The sequence below is a fragment of the Sapajus apella genome, unplaced genomic scaffold (assembly GCF_009761245.1).
Source record: "Sapajus apella isolate SASKATOON/1434 unplaced genomic scaffold, GSC_monkey_1.0 scaffold57, whole genome shotgun sequence".
In the NCBI taxonomy this organism is placed as follows: domain Eukaryota; kingdom Metazoa; phylum Chordata; class Mammalia; order Primates; family Cebidae; genus Sapajus; species Sapajus apella.
This window is the reverse complement of record NW_022436997.1, coordinates 12,571,929-12,596,207: the sequence shown is the minus strand read 5'-3', so window position 1 is coordinate 12,596,207 and position 24,279 is coordinate 12,571,929. Positions and strand designations below refer to the sequence as shown.

The window sequence follows — 24,279 nt, the reverse complement described above, 5'->3', positions numbered from 1 at the left end:
AAAACATAGACAAAGTTTGCAGAAAATGACATTTTTATTTTTCTTAATTCATTTTATCTTATATGATAGAAATTTGCTATTGATTTTTTAAAATTATGATGAAAAAGGTATTAAATTGTTTCCTTTAGCTAAAAGCTGTTGGTGAAACAATATAAATATGGGTGAGCAAGAGAAATATTATTCAATACTTGTGATTTTTAATTTTCTGAATATTATCACATATGCTTTTTTGTGGGGTGCAATGACATAGTTAATGTTTTTTAATCAATTACATTCATGGGAATTATATTCAAATTCTGAAAGAGAACTATAACTCACATATTTGTTTATTTATTCACTAACATTTGTTAAGCGCTTACTCTGTGGCCAATATGGGGTTAAGTATTTGGCCTGTAGAGAAGGTGCCTTCATCAAATTCACAGATAATTGAGACAGAAAAACAAACATGCTATTAAAATGCAGAGCAAGAACGCTGTGATCTAATACAAGGGATAAAGACATCACAGAAGGCTTCCTAAAGAAGAGAATATGAGTCAAATTCCAAAAGGTGAGTGAGCCTGAAATCAGGTGGAGAAGTTGGAGAAGAGTGTTCTCTATAGAGGGATCAGCATGTGCAAAGTCACAGAGGTCAGCATATGCAGAGCAAGTGAGAAGTAAGAGTAGTCTGGTGTGCAAAAAAAGAGAATGAGAAAAGACAAATCTAGAAAAAAAAAAAAAACAGAATACCAAGAAAGCATTTTGTTTATCAAAGAACTTGGATTTTATATGGGAGCAAATAGCAATTTTAATTTATTGTGGGAAATGACATGGAAAAAGTTATATTTCAAATAGACTATTCTGACTTGGATGAGGAGAATGGTATGAAGCATCAAAGTGGAAGTTCGGGAGACCAATTAAGAGATTCAGAAGTCATCTCAGTTGTTACCCTTAAAAGCTCAAACTTCTGAAGCGGTGGCAGCATAGAAAAAGAGGAGACAACTAGAAAAATTGTGAGAATAGAATTGAAACAACTAGTAGTAATGGAATAGGCAAGAGTCCAGGATGAGGCCAGGTCTGTAGTAAAAAATTTTTAAAAAGAGCATTAGGTTAAGTTTAATTTTGAATGAAATATTTTGTTTTTGTTTGTTTGTTTGTTTTTGAGACCGAGTTTCACTCTTGTTGCCCAGGCTGGAGTGCCGTGGTGTGATCTTTGTTCACTGCAACTTCTGCCTCTTGGGTTCAAATGATTCTCCTCCCTCAGCCTCCCAAGTAGCTGGGATTACAGGTGCACATCACCACGCCTGGCTAATTTTTGTATAGAGACGTAGTTTCACCATGTCGGCCAGGCTGGTCTTGAACTCCTGACCTTGGGTGATATGATTCACCCACTTCGGCTTCCCAAAATCCTTGGATTATAGGCCTGACCCACTACACCCAGCCTGAAATAGTATTTTTAAACAATTTCCTAAGACTATCTTGTGGAAAATGTTGAAATATGTTCAAATGGCAAATTTCTATTAAATTACTCTTTTTATGTATCCATCAAAGAAAGAATTGATGTGGGGAGAAAAAATACACAGGAAAATTTAGGAAACTGGTCATAAATAATAATTTATGACCTGGTACTTTCCATAGCTATTAATCCAAGGATTCAAAAACAGTATTTTAACATGAAATGTCTAGGGCTTTTGAAATACAGAACTAATGGGATGATTTTTATATATATATGTAATTTAGATAAATGTGCATATTCATTTATGCCAATTTGAATTCTTATGCTAAATTATGAATATGATTTTTGATTACTTTAAATTATTATGTACCATGAAAGTCCAAAGAAAAGCACACTGAACGTATTCAACTCCAATTTTAATTCATGAAAAAAAGTGATTTAACATTTGTGTACTAGAATCCTTTAAAAAATATACTAATATTTAATGTATAAAGGCTTTGTTAATACTTATTAGGTTAAATAACCCTAAATATATGCTACATTTTAAAGTAAAATCTACATTGGCATAAGATAAATCCAGTATCTCTCATAGTTAAAAATTAAACATCCCATATCTGTTTCTTCAGTCTGAAATCATTACGTATATCTAATAAATAGTATATTATTGTTTCATTTTTTTCAGGTAAGATAAACATTATCATTTGTTAGGAAAGGCTTTAATAAGTTTCATGTATTTATTTCTGTAAAAAATATAAACAATAAGGTAGAAAATATTTTTAGATGGAGTAGTTCACTCCAGATGTTACCAAGGTAACTAAATTCAACAGCGTTACATATTTCATTCCTGAGTAAATCAGTATGTTTTAAGAAAAACAAATAAATGATTTACTCATTTGTGTCAAATATATATACTCACATATTTTATAATTTAAATGGTAAAATACAATAATGTCTCAGAGCACTGTCTGATAAATCCAAATTTGAAACAAAGTTTTTGATGTCTTTATTTTAAAAATACAATATAGAACAGTAAGCAGACATTAAACTGAATATAAATCAACAATTTTATACTGTTGAGTTTCATGTAATCACGTTAACAGTTTTTATTCTGTTTCCCTCTCTTCCTAAAAGATACTTTTTAAGAATTTAAAATCGGAGACCTCAGACTCCTGTAATAAATTCACATCAGGTCATCACTTTAAAGGGGTAATCTGACTCCTTACCCAACATAGTTTGCTGGATCCTGAGTGGCTGCTACATACAGGGTGCAGTATTTAGATCTGTATATATGGCCTTCAGGTTCACTGGGCCAGGCGATGGCTCTTCTCTCAAGGTTTCAGCCTGGATACCACAGCATTTGAACCAAAGACTCTGTATTTGAGTCTCAAAGAAAACAGCACCTGGAGCTTTGGAAAATAAGAGTGCCCAGGGTACCTAGCAACAGAGGAGAATGTGGAATGTGATGACAAGGAAGTGTGGAATCTGGTTACATCAGGAGGGCAGTTGGATGTTGGGATTTAATTTGTTTTGCTGCTACTTTTGATGGGATAGATTTAGTGTTGTGGAGAATTATTGTGCTATCTCTGCTAGCACAGCTGAGGCTCCTTCGTGTCTAAAAGTTCTGGTAACACAGTAAATGGCAGACTAGTCTTTTTCTTCTTTCTCTTTTGCTACTCCCCATTCATCTCCATGAATTAGTACAGACTCTAGAAATACTCTAAGTTATCCCGCCGCATTTTGCTGGAGTGGTTTCATCAGCAACACATTCAACAATTACCTCTCTCTGTATGAAGATAATTGACCTAAAACATTATGTATAATGTATATGTGTACATGTCTGTGTATTTAAGAGTGTGTGTGTGTGTGTGTGTGTGTGTGTGTGCGTGAGAGGTCTCCCCAAGTACCTGACCTACTTTCTTATTCAGTTATTTGCAGTAGCTCATTACCATGGCCTTTAGGCCAAGTGCCTTAGGCAAAATGAACAGAAACAATATGTGCATGTATATATATACACACACACACACACACACACACACACACATATATACATATATATATATACACACATATATATGTACACATATGTATCATCCTCGTTTTAACATTAGTACTTGGACGTTTAGTCCTAAAATTCAGGTCAGATGCTCACAGGGTCCAAAAAGCTTTTCACTGTTTTCCCCAAATGCACCACAATTTTCCACCGTTAGTCCTTTGATGCCCCATTAGAAAACTTGTCTTTCATATCTTACCATAAAACTAAATATTAAGTCTAAAATATAGATGTAAATAGCATTGCTGAAAAGTTTAGGACATTCATATCCAAAAAAATAGAAAAAAATTTAAAAATTGCTTTGAAATCTAATTGCAAAATAGTTTAAGTACAACTCTCCTTTACCTCTCATGGTCTCTGGTCTGTCTTCTCCCAGCAAGGGACAAAAAAAAAAAAACAAAAGAAGCTTACCCATCGCTAGGCCATACCTTACATCTTATACCATAACTCCCTCTACTCTATAACACAAAGCAGATAATGTAGTCTGAATCAATCCTTTGTAGCACTTTCCAGCCCAGTTTCTGCCTGGAGCCTGACTCCCTGATTCATTTCTGGCTTAAACTCTTCTGTCGCTTAAAAATTTCTCATTTTCCTTCCTTAAAAACTTGTGATGAACTTTTCATTTTTTGTATGTTTTACTTATCCTCTATACCACAGTTTTAAACACTTAATTAATAGCCCTGTTCTCTGTTTTAGTTTTTTTTCTCTCATATGCAAAAACCTCAATTCCTGACCACAAAAGCCCTGTACTTTCGGTCTCAACACCACAAAAACCTGCAGAAACATTCATCCTTAAGTTTACTGATATAAACAAATGCATATGTATACACATATATATGTATGTAGGTATATATGTATGTATGTATGACTACTACTAAAAGATTAAAGGACATTTATAAAATGATAAAACTGATTTTATTGAGGGCAAGAAAATAACAAATGTTTCAGCCTTCTACTAAATTGTCCACAAGGGTAGCACTCTTACTCTTGTTTGATAACTCCTAATCCATTCTTGGCCATGGAATATTGAGATCTACTCAAAGGAGGTTATTACAGTGAATGCACAGAGATAAGCTGGATGTCTCAAAGCATAAAACTAAATTTCGGTGCAACAGTTAAATAATAAAACTAATTCTAGCCTATCAACGAAGAGTTATATTGTTTATATTTGTTGTTTACAATATTTAACCAAACATCTATGTGCACAAGATACTTTCCTCGGGATTGTTGAGTCCAAAGAGATTCCATAAAAAATTATTCTCATCTGAGATTATATCATAAGAATTACAATGCAAGGTTGAAAATACTACCTGTTCCATGAGAGCTTCATATCAAGCATCATGAATAAAAAGGTTCCTCAGAGAAAGAAAAGTCGCCTATTACTGGGGATGAAAAGGGTATCAGGGAAGGTATTTTACAGGAGGTGGAATTTGAAGAAGGTGAGACATATGTAGATGTATAATGGGGACAGTGGAGGTTTTCCCAGTTAACGAGAGGACATAAGAAAAAGCATCAAAGGCAGAAAAAAGCTGGAAGAGGACAGACAATTAGTATATTCTACATACTAGGACAAAGAATTGTGTATGCGCGTGTGTGTATACATGAGTGTATATATGTGTGTGTATGTGTATATGTATATGTATATGTATACATGTGTGAGACAGGATGTCACTCATTTCACCCAGGCTGGAGTACAGTTCACTGCAGCCTCAATTTCCTGGGCTCAAGCAATTCTCCTACCTCAGCTCCACAAGTAACTAGGACTGCAGGTGTGAGCCACCATGCTTGGCTATTTTTTTTTTTTTTTTTTTTTTACTTTTTGTAGAGATGGGGTCTCACTATGTTTCCCAAGCTGTTCTTCAACTTCTGGACTCAAGAAACCCTCCTGCCTCATCCTCCCCAAACTCTGGTATTACAGGTATTAGCCATCCACTGTACCTGAGCAGAATTGTATATTTTAGAGTAATGGATATTTTACTGTGTATTCTTTTTTTAGGAGCACTTATAAAATTATTCATTATTCTCCTGGAGTGTGTGTACTAGGAAAAACCCACTGATTATGTGAGGGTAGTTTGAGAAAGTTTATTTATCTCTGTTCCAACTCTAAGCCACTATCAACTGACCCATAACAAAACTTTCTCCCAATTCCAAGATTACTCGTTTTTAAAAATGGCTATTATGCAATGGCTTGTAAATAGCTTACTAATTCTCTAACAAATTGCGAAATAGAGTCATACATTGCTTAATGAGAGGGATACATTTTTAATGTTGTTAGGCGATTTCATCATTATGTGAACACAGAGTGTATTTACACAAACCTAGATGGCATAGCCTACCATACATTTAGGCTATATGGTATAGCCTATTATTCTGGACTACAAACCTACACAGGATGTTATTGTACCAAGTGCTGTAGGCAATGTAACACAGTGGTAAATATTTGTTTAATTAAATATGTGTAAACATAGAAAAGGTATAGTAAAATATATAACATTATAATCTTATGGGATCACTGTTGTATGTGACATCTATTATTGAATGAAACATCATTATGTGACACATGATTGTACTATTTCCATGCTTACCCCAGCCTATTCAGGATTTCATAGAACTAGCTATTTTATATAAATTACATGCATAAATGTATTTTGATATTTTTATAGTGTTGGAAAATATCGGATTTATTTTGTTGACAAAGTCACAGTTATTGTGAATACCATTGTGTTATATTGCTTATAGTCATAACAGAAAAAAATGTTAAAATTTTATTTAGAGATAAGTGAAAAAATATAAACATTTTTTTTTCCTCCCAACTCAAAGCACAGATCTACTTATGGAATCCAGGGTAAGTGTTCTTGAACTAGATGCTAAGCTATTTTTTTAACTTATATTAAATTATACCATAATAATCATAACTCACAGGTTTCTGATCCCTAAGCCCAACACTGATAAGGTAGGTTTCAGTGAGGGTCTGCATAGTCCTTCTCACCTTAAAATCGATTTTATTTACCAGCCAGACGGTACATTTCCATAAGGTAGGTATTTTACATCTTTTGTTTCTTTGTGTTCCTCTATGGAATGCAGGTTAGTGTTTTACACAAAGTTAACTTATAGCTATAGATGATATAGATATAAATAATGCAAAAAAGTCACAGATAATATAATGCATTAATGCAGCTGAGTGTGAAATCCATGTATTAGCCACATACTTGAGGCTATTTACTGCTACAACTTAAAATCAAAACAATACGTGAGATATTTCATGTTCCGTCTCATACAGCAAGCAGTATATACAATGAAAAAAAATCCTGTTAGATTTAAAGTAAACCTAAAACAATCATTTTACAGCAAGTCAGTGTTTTCAAAGAGAGCTGACACCTAACAACTGGAAAGACATGCCCAAGAAACCCCACTGAATGGGCAATAGAAAAAAGAAACATTGCCCTATAGTATTATTATAGCGTCATTATATTAGAAAATGATTTGACAATTTACAAGGAAATGGCTTAGAGATGTATCATTAATTATCCCCAACCACTAACTAAGTTATAAGAGCAAATGTCACATGTTGGGGAAAATCATTTTGGAAAGAAATTTTCTAATTGAAGCTAAAATCAATAGGATCCAAAAGATGGTTGCCCTAAATTGGTGTTTAGCCAAAAAACAAACCAAAAGTTTTTCTTCTGGCCAATAACAAATCAGAAAATACTTTATTTTGAACAAATTAAAAGTTGTGAAAATTAAAAGATCCACCTGTAACAAGCTTATGCTTGAAACAGTATCTTGGAGCTGGGCAGGACCTAAGCTAGCTTCCAGATTGTCCTCGTAAGAAGCATTGTGGTAGTGGCTATCCACTTTACAAAACCCTGCTACCTCCATCCCAGGAATTGTTCTTGATACACAGTGATAAGTTACCAGAAGCCATGCTTCTCTTCTGTTGATTAACCATTGTGATGGCCTGTTTCGGATTCTGATTCTCTCACTTATTTCACCAAGTCAGCTGTTTTGCCTAATGCATTTTCTTCTGAGTCTCTGTCTGACCAGACCAGAATTGACTCTCACCTTCATGCTCATATCCCAGGATAATCTGATTTCTCTGATTTTGTATTACAATCTAGTTCACAGGGTCTTTGCCAAACCGTATCCTAATATACATCCCCATAATTCTACATAAGAGTAAAACCATGCTTAGATGAGCAAAAATGGTTGAGTCCTGTCTACTTTGGTAAGATATATAACAATAAAAATATAAGATAACTGAAATATAGGACCCTGTCTCCTCAGTGAGCAGAAAACTAGTGTTTTGAAATGTATCTACATACCCCATCCACAGTGAGGGTTAAGTTCTTAAAACTTGACTTCTCTACTACTCTGCCTTTTGAGAACGTCTCCTATCTCTTTACACACTTGGGCATCATGAACTGAGTATCACCTGAATCAAGACATGCTCATTAAATGTAGACATGTTCAGTAGCTCCTTTTCATCAAGTGGAAGTGTGACATGTAGGAATGGGTCTTCTCAGACTCCCATGGTATATAAGTAGGTTGCTCAAAACCCATAATACCACAGTTCCTTCTTTAATCTCTGTCTACTCTCTTAAAATAAATTTTTAATGAAAAATTGGTTGAGAATGAGAAAGGTCAGCCTTGTTTCTATGATAATGTAAAAGTCTGAAATGGTACAGTTGTTTACATAGATAGATCCAAATGGAGAAGGAAATACTCTAAATGGGTAGGACTTCAAGCAGTAAGTCTTTTTGTATACTCTCCATACGACAAATACATAGTGTTAGGTTATCGCATTATGTCTTTGGTAGTGGCCAAATAGCATAAAGACTTGAAAGAGCCAGGCTGGATGATATCTAGACAGAAATGAAGGCATGATATTAATAAATCTTTTATAATAGATTAAGGGTTTGAAAATATTCATGTCTTGTCCATGCCCATCAAAAAACCACTGCTGTAGAAGGTGATCCTAATAATCAAGTGCACAGTGTGACTTTTCCTGTGGATATGAAGCATCCTGCCTGCTAAACCCATGTTTGCTCAGTGGGATTATGAATGGAATGGCAGTCAGAGCGGGAATAGAGGATGTGTGTGGGTGCTTCATTCTGGGTGCTTCATTCACCATGTTAATCTGAGTACCCAGCTGTCCAACAGTGTTCAATCTTAAAATTTTGATAAAGTACAGAACTTTGAGAAGATTGCCAACTTAACTATAACAGATCAATTGTATTGGATCTCTCTAATCCTGTATGGAATAGCTTCTTGTTCTTAGTGGAATAGATGTTTATTTTTGACTTGGTCCTGTATTTCTGGCCCATTCTTCCTCAGATTTCACCACTTTTGACCTTAGAATGTTTTATATATTACACTTTTTCTGATACTACATTACATTCAGTCAAGGAAATCACATCATAGTAGAAGCATTGAAGCAATTATAGGATTTTCCTTATTGCTCTTATCTCTTCTATCACTGGCAGACTATTGACCTTATATAAAAAATGAAATAAACTGTGAAAAACTCAACTCCAGTGCCACCGAGAGATAGTACCTGACCCTGAGAGGGCTGCCTTTTAGGATGTGATGTGTGCTTTAAGTCAGCTACTGATACTTGAGTCTGTTTGTTTCTTAGCCACAACATCAGGCTGGAAACAAGGTGCTCCAGAGATGGAGGCAACATTTCTCCTAACTCTTCTTTACAACTGTAGGTTCTGCTAACCTGCAGAAAGGACACTTCCAACAAGTGGAATAGAAACTGACCATTTCACACCATGCAGGCCACTAAGAAAAAAAGTAGGGCCATGTGTTGGTTGAGGTCATTAAGCACAACTACCAAAGGAATGAAAGGTGGCAAAATAACAAAATAGGTTAGGAGGTGAATCCTCAGGGAGTATCTAAAGTATTTTTCATTTTCTTCTGTAGGAAGGAAAATACTATCAAGGCAATTCTTATAGTCAGAGACAAGAAGATCACATTCCCTGACATGCTATTCCACATGGAATATTTCCTGGGTAGTTTTATTGCTGTTAAAGAGGTAAAAACATGGAATTTGTAGTTGGGTTTTTTAGTCATAAATATAAGCTATGGCTTTGCAACCAGATGCAGAGACAAGGAGTACAATGTTTATTTGGATTTCTTTCCTTGCTGTCAAGTAACTGAATATTAAATAAACATATTCCTCATTTTCTTAATTTTTATCACCATTGTTGTATATAGCCTGTGGTGGTAGAAAATAAATATATAAATTAGTCCATTAATTGTATAATTTCAATTGTTACAGAACTGAAATGGCAATGAACATCACTTGGTGATTTCAACTCAGAAAAGTGAGTCTTTTCAACATGATACCTGGATGCAGTTGCTGGACACGGCTCAGATTTAGTTCTAATGGGGAAATAATAGGATTTATGTACTTTATGCAAAGTAGATGGTAAGTATTTAGTAGAAGTATATTTGGACATATGAGTTGTGTGATGGTGTAATATGATATGTGTGTATGTGTTAGCCAATGATAGCATGTACTAAGCACTCATAGGGATGGCAACCTAATGCCTAGATTCTCCTAATTTGCCTAATTCACAACTGTAGGCCATGGTAGGCATGATTTCTTGCTGCCTTGGAAGAATTTGGAGCTGTGAGACAGATTAAATAGATGTCAATGGAACTAGGTATTTTTATGATAAACTCTAGAGAGTACTAAAACTACTGACACTGAGGTACCCATAATTTTCTAGTTCCAGCTTTCAAGATTTGGGGTAATCAGCTCTTTGTAAATTTTGAGATATTCCAGTTCTTCTTCAATAGATATCCATTTATGTACCATTTTTGCTTAATTTAGCCAGTTTTTAAAAATAAAACTTGAAACATCAACCTTAAGAAATACATAAAATTTATTTTACTTTTGAGAAAACCAAAAGCTAAGGAGTGATGTCAGAAAGAAGGTGGAACAGGAAGCCTTGGACCCTTCTTCCTCCCATGAACACCCTGACTCAACACAAATTCACATCATTCTCTTTGTGAAAACTTCAGAAATTAGTTGAGAGGCTTCTACATCCTCGGTGAATGCAAGCCAGCCACACAGAAAGGAGTAAAAATATTTGAGAAAAGTGTGGAACAGAAACGTTAAGTGACTTGACTGTGTTCAGCTAAAAATGTAACTTATATGTTAAAGGACTTCAAGTTATGTAATAAAGTATAGTCATAGGAATAAGGGGTGCTAAGCCTAAAATATTCAAGGACTACGGGAAGAGAGAGAATTGAATCAAATATTTGAAGGTTTTAATATGTTTGTATTACCTGTCAGGAATATAGAAAATTAAAGATTAAAAATTAAAGATTATACATAATCAGTTTTTTGTACGGTATATCAGAAAACATTCTGATGAAATTATCAAAAGATCAAATAAGTTTCTCTATCTCTGGAGGCACTTAAGGATGAAATGTAAGCTACTGGAGGGCAAGTTCCAGTTCTTATTCCTTTATTGATTTTTGATTAGCATATTTAAAATATTCAATAACTTTATTAGAATAGACCATCACAGTAGTTAATTGCACTGTTAGTATCTCTTTGGTAAACAGACTGTGGGCCTTCCTATATCCTTATGTGTGTTCCTGAACTAACTGTATTTTTACTGAACTGGAGACTATTATAGGAAGAATTCCAAAAATGCCCCCCTACCCAAGATTCTACACTCTAATTTCCAGAACCCATAAATATGCTGAAGTATCACTCCTGTGATTGTTATGTCATGTGGTACAATTGATGTTGGTAGAGAGATTATCTGGGTGGACCTGATTAAATCACATGAGCTCTTTTTTAAAAAAAATTTTTTTATTGCATTTTAGGTTTTGGGGTACATGTGAAGAACATGCAAGACTGTTGCATAGGTACACACATGGCAGTGTGATTTGCTGCCTTCCTCCCCTTCACCTATATCTGGCATTTCTCCCCATACTATCTCTCCCCAACTCCCCACCCCACACTGTCCCTCCCCTATTTTTCCCAACAGACCCCGCAAAGCTTCCTTAATTAGTAGCAGAAAAAGAAGTCAGAGAGATTTACAGCACAAAGGTTTTTAAAGATGGAAGAAGCCAAATAAAGAATGTAGGCAGTCTTTAAGGAGCTGACAGGGATCCCCCATTGATAGCCAGCAAAAAAACAGAGACTTCAGTCCTACAACCACAAGGAACTAAACTCTGCCAACTACCTGGGTAAGCTTAGAAGTAAATTATTTCCCAAACTCCCCATATTAGAGCCTAAGAAGGCTGACATCATGAGTTTGGCTTTGTGATACCCCGGATAGAACTCAGTCAAACTTGTCTGGACTTCTGAACTACAGACATATGAGGTATACGGGGTTTGTTTTATGCTGTCAAGTTTGTAGTAATTTTCAGAAAGCAACATAAAATGAATACAGTACAAACATAAAGGATTTTCCAGGGTATATTAGGATGTGTAATACCATTTACAATTATTCAAGTACATTTCAAATAATAGATGTGTATCAGTAATTTTCAAACTTTAATTGCTTCAGAATTTCCTGAGGGAGATGATTAAAAATATGCATCTGTAGGATTAATGTGGGCATTAAAACCTCTAATACAACAAAGACTAAAAATCTTGGTTTAATTTATTTTGGTTGAGATCAGGGAATGTAGAAGCATTTCTCATATAAGTGTTTAGGTGCCACATGTGAGAAATTAATGTAGATGACATCCAACAACTAGCCAGTGGAATACGCAATTAAAGGAGGCAACTGTGGATACCAACAGAACTAAATATGACTAACAGCCCTCAATTCTGGGTTCAGTAAGGCTGAATCTGAGGATATTTTAATCTCATTTTAAAAAAATCTGGGAAAACTTCAGAAAAAGAAGACAAAAGCCAAATATTCTTTCCCTTTATCAAAACTAATAAACAAAAATACTACCAGAATGGTCCTATTTTTTTTAAAAGACTCATGAAAGGATATGATCTTGCTCAAAGAGTTAAATGTGAATGTGTAACTAAAGAGCTAAAAACTTTATCTGGGGGAAAATGATAAACTTAATTACCCTGGTTAATGAACTTCTGGAAGAAAAGGTCTTTACCTGGGTCAAGTGTATGCTTGGAAAATCAAGAATCTTTACTCCCCTATAAAGTAGAGCTGTCTATCATATATGCATTCACATGTGCTAAAGTGACTGTCAGTTTTTCTCACATAGCAGGTAAAGAGTATCACCCTGGGAAGAACTGTCAAAACCATCAAAGTGTGTCCTCTGGGTTCTACATGTTCTCTTTCCCCTCTTGATCGCTAATTCTCTAGCTATTTGTGTACATACTGGCTCTCTGTATGTCATTCTACTGAGTAATGGATTGACAGACTGTTGATTGATTATTCTTTGTCTGAAATTCCCTCACAGAAAAATGTTACTTCAACTAGGCACTTGTAATTTAAACCTTTTATCTCTAATTGTGGAATGAAAGGTTTTTCTCTTGATATTTTCAGCCATTAGCAAGCAGGTGAAGTGTATTGTGTTTTGGGAGTGTGTGAGGAGACAGAAACCCTGTTATCATACCAGACCTATTAAGTACCTATGTTTTTAAAGTAATTTAGAGATGAATGATTAGAATGTACGCTCCTTTAGGTATTCTCCTAAACTCTCCTACCCCTACCCTTCAACAGTTCTTCTCCCCCTGTTAATGAGTGAGCCAGGACTACTCAGTGATGAAGCTGAAGTTTTTATTGCCAGTATTCTGAGACAGCAAGAAGCCTGACCTATGAAGCTTTTCTTAGATTTACAGAACAAATACATCCTAAAATAATTATTCTGTAAGGATTCCCCAATACATGCTCCCTTATCTAACATAATGATCATTTGCTGGTTTATTCTCAGATCTGTTCCTCTTCTATTGCAAATTTTATTTCCTATGATTTCTTGCCTAGTGCCTTATGACTGGGTTTAGACAATGAGAGACACTGGCAGAGATAGATAATAGGACAAAGAGAGAATGCCTGGTTATGCCCTCCTACCTCCCCACGCACATACCCTCTCTGGTTCAGGCAGTCTCTCCATCTCCAGCATGTTGTGCACATCATCTATGCCCCAGTTTCTGCTAAGAAGCCTTTTTTGTGAATCTGATTCCCATGTAGGAGCTCTGGTCTTGAGCTCTACTAATATCAGTTCTTCCCTGGCCCTTCCACCACTAGCTATGGGAGCTGCCTCTTTCTGTTATCAATTCCAGAGATGCTTCACTATCCCCTGGATGGCTTTTTAGCGTTTCAAACGCCACTGTATAAAATGCCCTGTATTAAATTTTCCCAATGGATGTCATGGAATGGACTCCATTTTCCAGATTGGATTCCAACTGATACAATTTCTTTTCCTTTAGCCTCAAGACCTGTATTCTAAAAACTTCGATAGTATTATAGGTGATATTTTATAATTTTTAAAATAAATTTGTTATTTGATATACAAGATAATTTCACCAAGCTCCCTTTACTGTTTCCCTCTCTTGAGTTGAAATTAATTACTGCCAGTAATAGTGGTATTAAGGAAGTTATGAACATCTTATGGAATGAAAAATCAATAAAATGTTTGGTGACAAACAGGTGACAAGCACATAGTATTAGAAATTGGTTGCCTAATTCCAAAACAAATTTCCATCTAAATTCTACTGGCATATCTCAGCAGGAAACACTTGTTTGGGTATTGTGAGAAGAGCCTGAAAAAGACAGATGCTGTTATGTTGGGGAAGAAACTGAATATAAATCTAAAACTTTAGATTTATAATGAATGAATGGCAATACTGGCACTTAATAATGTATCATATTTTACATTCTTTCCTCTATGTTATATTGTCTCTCAATGAAGGCAGACTTTAGAAAGAGTTGGATTATAGAAATAGTAGAATATAAAGAAAGTAAACTCAGGAGGCGAAATATAGAATATAGTAGAATATAAAGAAACTCAGGAGAGCAGAGAGGAGGATAGAGAGGAGAAAGATGATGAAAGAAAGATGATGATGATGGTGGCTCGGAACAAGCTTGATAGTAGGGAGCTCTCAAGGGGGCTGGAGAATAAGTATTTGGTAAAGGGTGTTGGGGTAAGGAATCATGGGATTAGGAAGATATATCCTAGGAATTATAAAAAAATGAAGTGATAATTGTTGGAGGTTAATGTGTGGAGGTATGAAAGTAGGAGAAATAACCCTCCAAGGAGAACACCTCTGCCTCTGAGGACCAAATCAACTATATTACAAATGGGTGGAGGATAGGGGCTAGGCTTCTTTTCATTGCTGTATACCTTGAAGCCAGCATTATGCTTTGTGTATAGTAGATATTCAGCAAATGCCTAAAGCTGTATATTAATGACTCTAAGCCACCTTGATTCTATCTTCTAAACTCATGATTTTCACAGCCCAAAACTTTTATATTGTATTACACACTAATTTTTTCATACATGTAAGTCATATTTTCCCAAATGGTCATAGGTAGTGAAGACCTTACTTTAATACCTCTTTTTATAAAGCGGTATATACATCAAGTCACCAAGTAAAAATATAATTTAAAAAAATCAATGGAAGAAGAGAAAATGTTTTGTTTTTGTTGATATTTTATTTTTATCATAGTAAGACGATAGTCAAGAAGCAATGTCAGAGTGAATTTGATGAAAAGAACACAACTAAGAATAGAAAGGATTCCCAGATAATGAGTATCCTTTTTATAGTAGTGGTATATATACTCATTTTAATTTAAAATGTTTCTGTCATAATAAAACATTGAATTCTCATCAAATCAAAATTTAAAAATCTGTCTTGGTTGACCATTAAGAAAAACTAATCTAAGTTACTGTACTAACTATATCAATTTAAATTCTTTGAATAATGCCAAATTAAGAGCTCTTACAATGTGATTACTAATAATTAATTGAGAGCTGGTTATTGTATCCCCCATGCCCATCCCATGTTTTCTGCTGTTACACCAATGTCACATAAGCATGGCCATCTATAAAATCTTTCCTTGGATAAAGCACAGTAGATTCTATTTTGAAAACCTTGTTTCTTTTTCTAAGGCCAAAGAGGAAGACTTTACTGAGCTTTGAAGCACCTGGTTCAGAGTGTTCACTGCTGATGGCACATTTCCAGGATCCTTCCTCAGTGGTATCCATGCAATGAAACTAAACAGAAGAATGAATTACATTGAATACATCACTTGATTGTACACATCTCCTGTCTATCCTCCCTTCTAGTACAAATTAACGTGCCAACAGCCTACTGCATTGATAGCCCCACAACTACTCTAGGTCGAAACTGCCAAGGCAGGCACCTGATCAAAGGGCCATAAAACCACAAGTCAAACCCATAGCCAATGCAGCCAAACCAGAAGAGAAATTAGGCCAAAGAATTTCATCTCTTGGAATTTGAACTAACATTTTCTTCTCAAAGTGTGGGCCAATTACCACATCAATATCATCAGTGAATTTAGAAATACAGAATCACAGGTTTATCCCAGACCTACTAAATCAGAATCTGCATTTTAACCAGGCTCTTAGAAGATTCATTTGCATGGTGAAATTTGAAAAGCTGAAACTACTAACATTGTTAGTAGCTGCAGCAGAGGTAAAAGTGATAGGGGACCATTTGACTGGAGAAGTTACAGGGGTCCATGTTCAAGCCAAATTCATCAGAGAAAGCCAAAGTAGGAAGACATGTGGAAACGAAAGATAAGTGAACTGTGTGGGGTCTACCTCACACAGTTTTGGTGTACAGTTATTCTTTCAGTATAATTATTAATCATGTCCCCCCTTAGCTCTCAAATATATCCTGGTTTGGATAATAAATTATATGATATCTCAGTATAAAACATTGTGAGGTTAATTTATGGCCTAGCTGTCCTGCACATTCCCTTAAATCACTGTGCCCCTTATTGGGACACATCATTCTTACAAAAACTGACACCCTTGTGTACTGATTATTTGAAGTAGCTCACACACATGAAAATTTTACTATTTAATTAGTAGCTAATATGTGACATTAAAAAGTAATTTAAAATTATGTTTGGTTACTAATTTATCAACCCTCAAAGCAAGCCTAGGTTATCTAATGTCACAGGGGCATATCCTGGGCTCCTGATTAAATGGCTTTTGCCAGATAATCTATGTGCCAAAGTCCACTTAACACTTTGGAGCAGCTGACTCCATAATCTGTGGCCTTTTCTCTCCACCATGTGTCTTTCCAGGTTATAATTCTCTGGTGATACTGCAAACACCTGCCATAGGAGGAAACCATGCCATGTATGACCATCTCTGAGGTCATAGAAACTTTCTGTTTGTAGGATACTATGCTCTACCTCTCTAGTTTTCTGATAAAATGTTTAGATGCTTTGTAGTGTGGATTGAGCATTATTTTCTAGATAATGCAAAGTCAAGAGGTGGATTTTTAAAATCCTATTCAAATAATTTTTCCTTAAAGTACTATTTTGACAACTAACATATTAACCAATTTTCAATAACAAAATAGTGACAAAAACTGGAATAAACCAATAAATTAAACCATGAAAAAGTTCCACATTTTATCACATACAAATCACTTCCGCTGTTACTTATAAATGTTATTGAGTAGTGGGAAATGTACTATAATTGAGTGATTCTATGCTTCAGAGAACTGTTTCTTCATTTTTATAATGATTCCTATCTTAAAGTCAAAGTAATGATCTAGATAAAATTCAATTTTGCTTATATTTTTGGGCTTTTAGAAAAAGGAGCAACACCAATTGTATTTGATATTCTTAATAATTTTCAAAATACATTAATGCTAATTTCTACTCATTTTTAAAGGATATATGCAAGGAAACTGCCTCATAAGACAGAGTATAACTAGGTTAAATATTCAAAGAATCCAGAATTCAAATTCTCTTATTTCTTTTGCTTATTTTTTTCTTCTGGGGGCATGGAGAGGGAACAAGGTCATGGATATAGTGGGACGAAAGGCCTAATCTTTGCCACATAGCAAGGGCTTAATTGATTCTAAATAAATTCCTCAATAGAAGGATGGAAAAAAGGAAGGGAAAAAGGAAAAGGGACATAGGCATATACTCTTTGGTAATCAGAGAGAGAATATAATACTCTTCAGAAACTGGAATATTGAAATAGATTTCTACTTGTTGACTAGAGAGATATTTGTTAATGGATACAAAATTACAGCTAGATAGGAGAAATAAGTTTCAGTTTTCTATATCACTCTAGGATGACTGTAGTTAATAATAATATATGGCATAGTTTCAAAAGCCAGAAGGAGCATATTAAATGTCCTCAACGCAAGAAATAATAAATGCTTGAGATAACGGATATAGTAGTTACTCTACATAGACTATATATATTGAAACATCATTTTGTTCCTCATAAATAAGTACAAGTATTATTTGTCAATTAAAAATAAAATTTAAAAAGATAATCATTTACTCTGTTGCTTAAATTGATAAGGTTTCTCAGACATAAAAATCAAAATATGTTAAGAAATTAAAGATTAAGTGTGACAATAGAGACAAGTCATGGTGGGGGAAGGGAAGGAGGGAGAGGAGAGATGAATGAGTAAAGAAGGGGCAGGATAGAGGATCACAAGGGGGTGGAATGGAGGAGAAAATAAAAGGGAAAGGACAGAGAGAGGAGAAGAGTAGTTCAGGAAGGGCATTTATCTCAGTTTGAATGACAAAATCACTTGGGAACTGTTTTGATTAATATCCTGGTCTTTCCCAGGACTCAAGCTCTGAGAGAGCAGACTAGATCTGTTTTTGTTCTCTGTAGCATCTAGCACAATGCTAGTCCCCTACTACAGTGCTTCTCAAACTCTCTATGATAAAGACTCCAGTCTTGTGTTTCTAATTTATCATGGACAACTAGTTTGTAAAACAAAACAAAAACAAAAACCTCAAACATGGAATGTAAATAAAAGATATGCAAAATCCAAGCCCATTTTTTGTTAGTTTCACAGATATATCATTGCTTGATTCCAAGTCTTGTACACATCTTATCATGGATATGTAACTGAGTTTTGAGGACCAGCAATAATTCACTCACTTTGTTGATTTGGTAGAACCTCATTAAAAATTTGTAGAGGCGCTTCAAGTCAGTTGACTAGAGGCATTTCATACTTGCCTCCTTCACTAAGAAGAACCAAGATAGTGAGCAGATATTTTATACTTTCAAAAGATGATTACCCAAGAAAAAAAACACTAAAATTCAATATAAAAGTGACAGGAGAAGTAAGAAAGGCATCCTGCTCACCTGAAATCACCTGGGTGCTGGATGCCAAGAGAGACTCCTAATACAAGGAAAGAGTAAGTGAGAAACCTTCAACAGTCCACGTTTCCACCATGGATGGTTGGAATCCAAACCACAGGAAAGCCCCTTGACCTTCCATAGGTCCTGAAACCGACAAAGGAGCTGCTGGGAGACTTTAAAATGGCACTGCTCCAGAGAGAGGGCTCACACTGGGTCCCCAAAACACCCGGAGATCTAAGCAGTTACAACAAGCTGCCATTTTAGAGCGCCAATAGCAACATACTGCACTCTTCTGGGATCCAGTTGTGCTGCAGCTGAGATGCCAGACAAGCCCTGGCTCTTGCCTCTTGGGCTTAGGTGTGAGCAACCACCAAACACTACTGCATCTAAGGTGAAAGCAAAAAGAGAGCACAAGCAAGAAGCCAGGTACCACAGCAGATCTTAGGTAAGAATTCTAGCAAATCTTGGGTGCAAGTGGTGTACACATTTCCCAGCCAACAGCCTAGGCTGCTGCCACTGAAAGTAGCACCACCCTATTCAGTGGCAGAGCTACAGCATAACCACTGCTGCCCACAACCTAAGCATTCTGCTGGTGGCCTGCGGATCACTCCACCCCTGCCTACATGCTAACACCCACACACACCATCAGGAGGCCAGAAGACAAGCTCACCTGGCCCAGTGTTGCTTCACTTCTCCCATCCCAGAGCACAGAATCTGGGGGGCAAAGAAATTGCCTAGCCGAATCCTCATGAACACTCCTCCTGGGGCCTGAGGTTGGGATTTTCCACTCAGCTACCACCACAGCTGGCACCTATCTGCACATAGCACCTGCAAGCCTTGAAAACTGGCCTACTCAGCTCATCACAGCCCCACTGCCAATATAAGCATTCACCACCTGGGACCCAGTGAGTTGCCCTATTACTGACACCGACATCACCTGTGCCATGCTAGCTCTCCAGGGACTTGAGAACCCACCCACCTGGCCCACGTTGTCTACTAGAATTGGAGTAAGCCACCTGGAGGCTCAAGAATAGGTCCACCTGAACCTACTAACACCAAGGTACACCACTCTGAGACCCAAGGACAGGCATCTCAGCCCATTGCTGCCACAACCAAGACCTAAAGATTGGCCTTCCTGGCATCCTTGTCCACAGAAAAACTTCATCATAGCGTCCACTAACACTTACACCCTCAGCCACTGGGAAAATCATAGAGGCTACCAACAATATTTATGTCAAACAAATTTTACAAAGGCTATACTACTGCACACATCTGAAATCAAAGCCAAAGTACCCTACTCAACCAACGCTTTAGGTATATATTCAGGAAAAAGTCCTCCCTTATAAAAGCAAATTCAGAAATTTGGAAGAAATGACTATATGTCAGATGCAGAGATATTAATGTAAGGGCACAGGAAACATGAAAAAGCAAAAATATATGACACCTTCAAAGGGACATAATAATTGTCCAGCAATAGATCCCAATCAAAAAGAAATTCATGAAATCCCAGAATATAAAAATAAATTACTGATTCTAAAGAAGCTCAGTGAGTTACAATAGAAATATGAATAAAAATACAAAGAAATCAGAAAAAACCATTCAGGACATGAATGAAAATTTAACAGATATATATTATTTTAAATAATTATTATTAGGCTAATAGATTTTTCAGCAGAAATCTTATGGGCCAGGAGAGAAAAGGATGACATATTCAAAATGCTAAGAAGAAAAATAATCCACCAAGGATACTATGTCCATCAAAATTGTACCTCATAAATGAAAGAGAAATAAAATTTTTTCCAGACAAGTGAAATTTAAAGAAATTCATTAGCACTAGACTCAACCTATCAGAAATGTTTAAGGAAGTCCTCAACCCAAAAGTGAAAGTACAGCATTTACCATCATGAAAACACTTAGTAAATAATACTCACCAGTAAAGCAAACACACAAATGAGGAACAGAAAGGACTCAATGATAACACACAGAAAACCACCAAACTAAAATGACAGACAATAAAGAAAAATAAAAGAACAACAAACATACTAAACAACCAGAAGATAACAGTATAACAAAAACAAAACCTTACACATCAGTAACAAGCTTGAATGTAAATGAATTAAATTGTCCACCTAAAAGATACAGACTTGCTGAGTGAATTTTTAAAATAATCCAACTATAAACTGCCTACAAGAAATCAACTTTACCTGTAAAGATACATTATACAGGGATGGAAAGAGATATTCCACACAAGAAGACCAAGTGAGGACAGACACGGTGGCTCATGCCTGTAATCCCAGCACTTTGGGAAGCCAAGGTGGGTGGATCACTTGAAGCCAGGAGTTTGAGACTAGCTTGGCCAACATGACAAAACTCTGTCTAGTGAAAATACAAAAATCAGCTGGGCATAGTAGTACATACCTGTAGTCCCAACTACTCAGGAAACTGAGGCACAATAATCACTTGAACCTCAGCAGGCCGAGGTTGTAGTAAGCAAAAATTGTGCCACTGAACTCCAGCCTGTGCCACAGAGTGAGACCCTGTCCTTCCTCCTTAAAAAAAAAAAAGCAACAAACAATCCCAAAGTAAGAAGGAATAACTATAGTTACATGTATAACTATACTTAAATGTACTTAAAGTAAAAAACACTAAAAAGAAAAAAAAAGGACAAAAAAAGTTCATTATATAATGATAAAATCACTAGAGGATATAAACATTTTAAGTATATATATACACCCATCACTAGAGCACTCAGATTCATAAAGCAAACAATACTAGATCTAAAGACCTCTAAAGATGGCAACAGATTCTAAAACAAGACCAGTTGGTGACTTCAACACCCTACTCTAAGCATTACACAGATTATCTAGACAAAAGATCAACAAAGAAACATTAGATTTAAACTCTACATTAGACAAAGTAAACCCAACAGACATTTAAAAATACTTTATTTAATTTAATAACTGCAGAATATACCATATTCTCATCAACATATAGTATATTCTCCAGGACCTAATATAAGTTAGGCCACAAAGCAAGTGTCAAAATATTTGAAAGAATCAAAATCATATCAAATATCTTCTTAGACCATAATGGAATAAAACTAAAAATCAACACCAAGTTAAACTTTGAAAACTTACAAATACTTAGAAATTAAACAATATGCTCCTGAGCAACCACTGGGTTATGAAGATATTAAGGCGGAAATTTAAAAAGATTTTGAAACAAATGAAAATGGGAATATAATATATCAAAACTCATGGTATATAGCAAAAACAGTACAAAAAGGAAATATTACAGCAATAAATGCCTACATTTAAAAAGTAGAAAGATTTCAAATAAACAATCTAATGACGATCCTCATGAAACTGGAAAAGAAATAATAAACTAAACCCAAAAAAAGCAAAAAGAAAAAAATAATGATTAGAGCAGAACTAAATGAAATAGGGGCCAACAGACAATACAAAGAACAATAAAACAAAAAACTGGTTCTTAAAAAATAAACAAAACTAATAAATTATTAGTTAGACTAACCAAGAAGAGAGAAGACCCAAATTCAAAAAAAAAAAAAATCAGAAATGAAAATGGAGACATTACAACTGATCCCACAGAGACACAAAGGATCATCAGAGACTATTACGAACAACTATATGCTAGCAAACTGAAAGTCTTACAGAAAATGGGTAATTTTCTGGAAATATACAACCTACCAAAATTGAATCAGAAACAAATAGAAAACCTGAACAGACCAATAACGAGTAGTGAGATTGTATCAGTAATGAAAATCTTACAACAAAGCAAAAACTAGGACCGGATAAATTCACTAATGAATTCTACCAAAGATATAAAGAAGAAATAATACTAATCCTCAAACTATTCCAAAACAATCAAAGAGAAGGAAATTCTTCTTAAGTCTTTCTACAAGGCAAATATTACCCTGCTACCAAAAACAGATGGATTTGACAAATAGTGAAACTACAGTCCAATATTTGTGATGAACAGAGATACAAAAATCCCCAGCAAAATAGTAATCAACAAAAGGCAACAGCACACCAAAAAGATAACACACCATGATCAGGTGGGATTTATACCAGGTTGTACCAGGAATGCAAGGGTGGTTTCATGTACCTAAAGCAATAAAAAAAAAAAAAAACAAACAAACATCACATCAATAGAATGAAGGGAGAAATCAACAGATGCAGAAAAAGCATTTGATAAAATTCAGCATCACTTCTTGATAAAAACTTCAACAGACTAGGCATAGAAGAGCCATATCTCAACACAATAAAAGCTGTATACAACAAACCCTCAGTTAACATCATGCTGAATGGGACAGGTTGAAAGCTTTTTCTTTAAGATATGAAACAAGACAAGGATGCTCACTTTCATCATTCCTATTCAACATATTTCTGGAAGTTCTAGCCAAGGCAATCAGGCAATAACAATAAATAAATGGCATCAGCCCAGCATGTTGTCTCACACCTATAATCCCAGCACTTTGTGAGGTTGAGGCAGTGGATCACTTGAGGTTAGGAGTTCAAGACTAGCCTCGCTAATATGGTGAAACCCCGTCTCTCCTAAAAATACAAAAATTAGTAGGGCATGGTGGCATACGTAATTCCAGCTACTCAGGAGGCTGAGGCAGGAGAATTGCTTGAATCTGAGACGTGAAGTTTTCAGTAAGCCAAGATTGCACCACTTCACTCCGGTGTGGGGAACAGAGTGAGACTACATCTAAATAAATAAATAAATAGCATCAAAATTGCAAAAACAAAGAAGTAAAATTGTCCCGCTTTGCGAGTGACATAATCTTATGTCTAGAAAAACCAAAGATTCTCCTAAAAAAACCTCTTATATCTGATGACCAAATTTAGTAAAGTTGCAGAATAAAATATGAACATAAAAAAATTAGTAGCATTTCTATACACTATAGTTAAATAGCTGAAAATAAAATCAAGAAGGCAATCCCACTTACAATAGCTACAAAAAACCTCTAATAATAAACTTAACCAAGGAAGTGACAGTCTCTACAAGGAAAACTGCAAAACACAGTAAAATAACATGGCAGTACACAAACAAATAGAAAGATATCCATGCTCGTGAATAGGAAGTATTAATATTGTTTAAATGACCATACTACCCAAAGCAATATACAGATTCAATACACCTCCTGTCAAAATACCCATGTCATTTTTCACAGAAATAAAAAAAATCTTGAAGTTCATATAGAGCCCAAAATAAGAAGAGTAGCCAAAGTAATCCCGAGCAGAAAGAATAAAGCTGGAAGTATCATACTACCTGACTTAAAATTATATTACTAGGCAATAGTAACCAATACAGCATGGTATTGTTATAAAAATAAACATAAAAACTAATGGAACAGAATAGGGAACCCCAAAATAAACCCTTATATTTACACCCAACTAATTTTGACAAAGACACCAAGAATATACACTAGAGAAAGTACACCCTCTTCAATACATGCATAGGGAAATTTGAATATTCATATTCAGAAGAATAAAATTGGATCCATATT

The 24,279-nt window shown here is 35.3% G+C and overlaps 1 protein-coding gene across 15 annotated transcripts in view; it reads right to left on the bottom strand.

The window, feature by feature from the left end:
- The window catches only part of NOL4 (nucleolar protein 4), a 371,002-nt gene that overhangs the window by 166,856 nt on the left and 179,867 nt on the right, over positions 1-24,279 (bottom strand). The window contains exon 1 of one of the 15 annotated variants that reach the window (XM_032245384.1): positions 15,560-15,926. The exons of the other annotated variants lie outside the window; for them this stretch is intronic. Coding sequence (XP_032101275.1) covers positions 15,560-15,635 — 76 coding nt within the window. The 5' untranslated portion in view covers positions 15,636-15,926. Of the gene's footprint in view, positions 1-15,559; positions 15,927-24,279 lie in introns of those variants that run through there. 15 annotated transcript variants of the gene reach the window in all.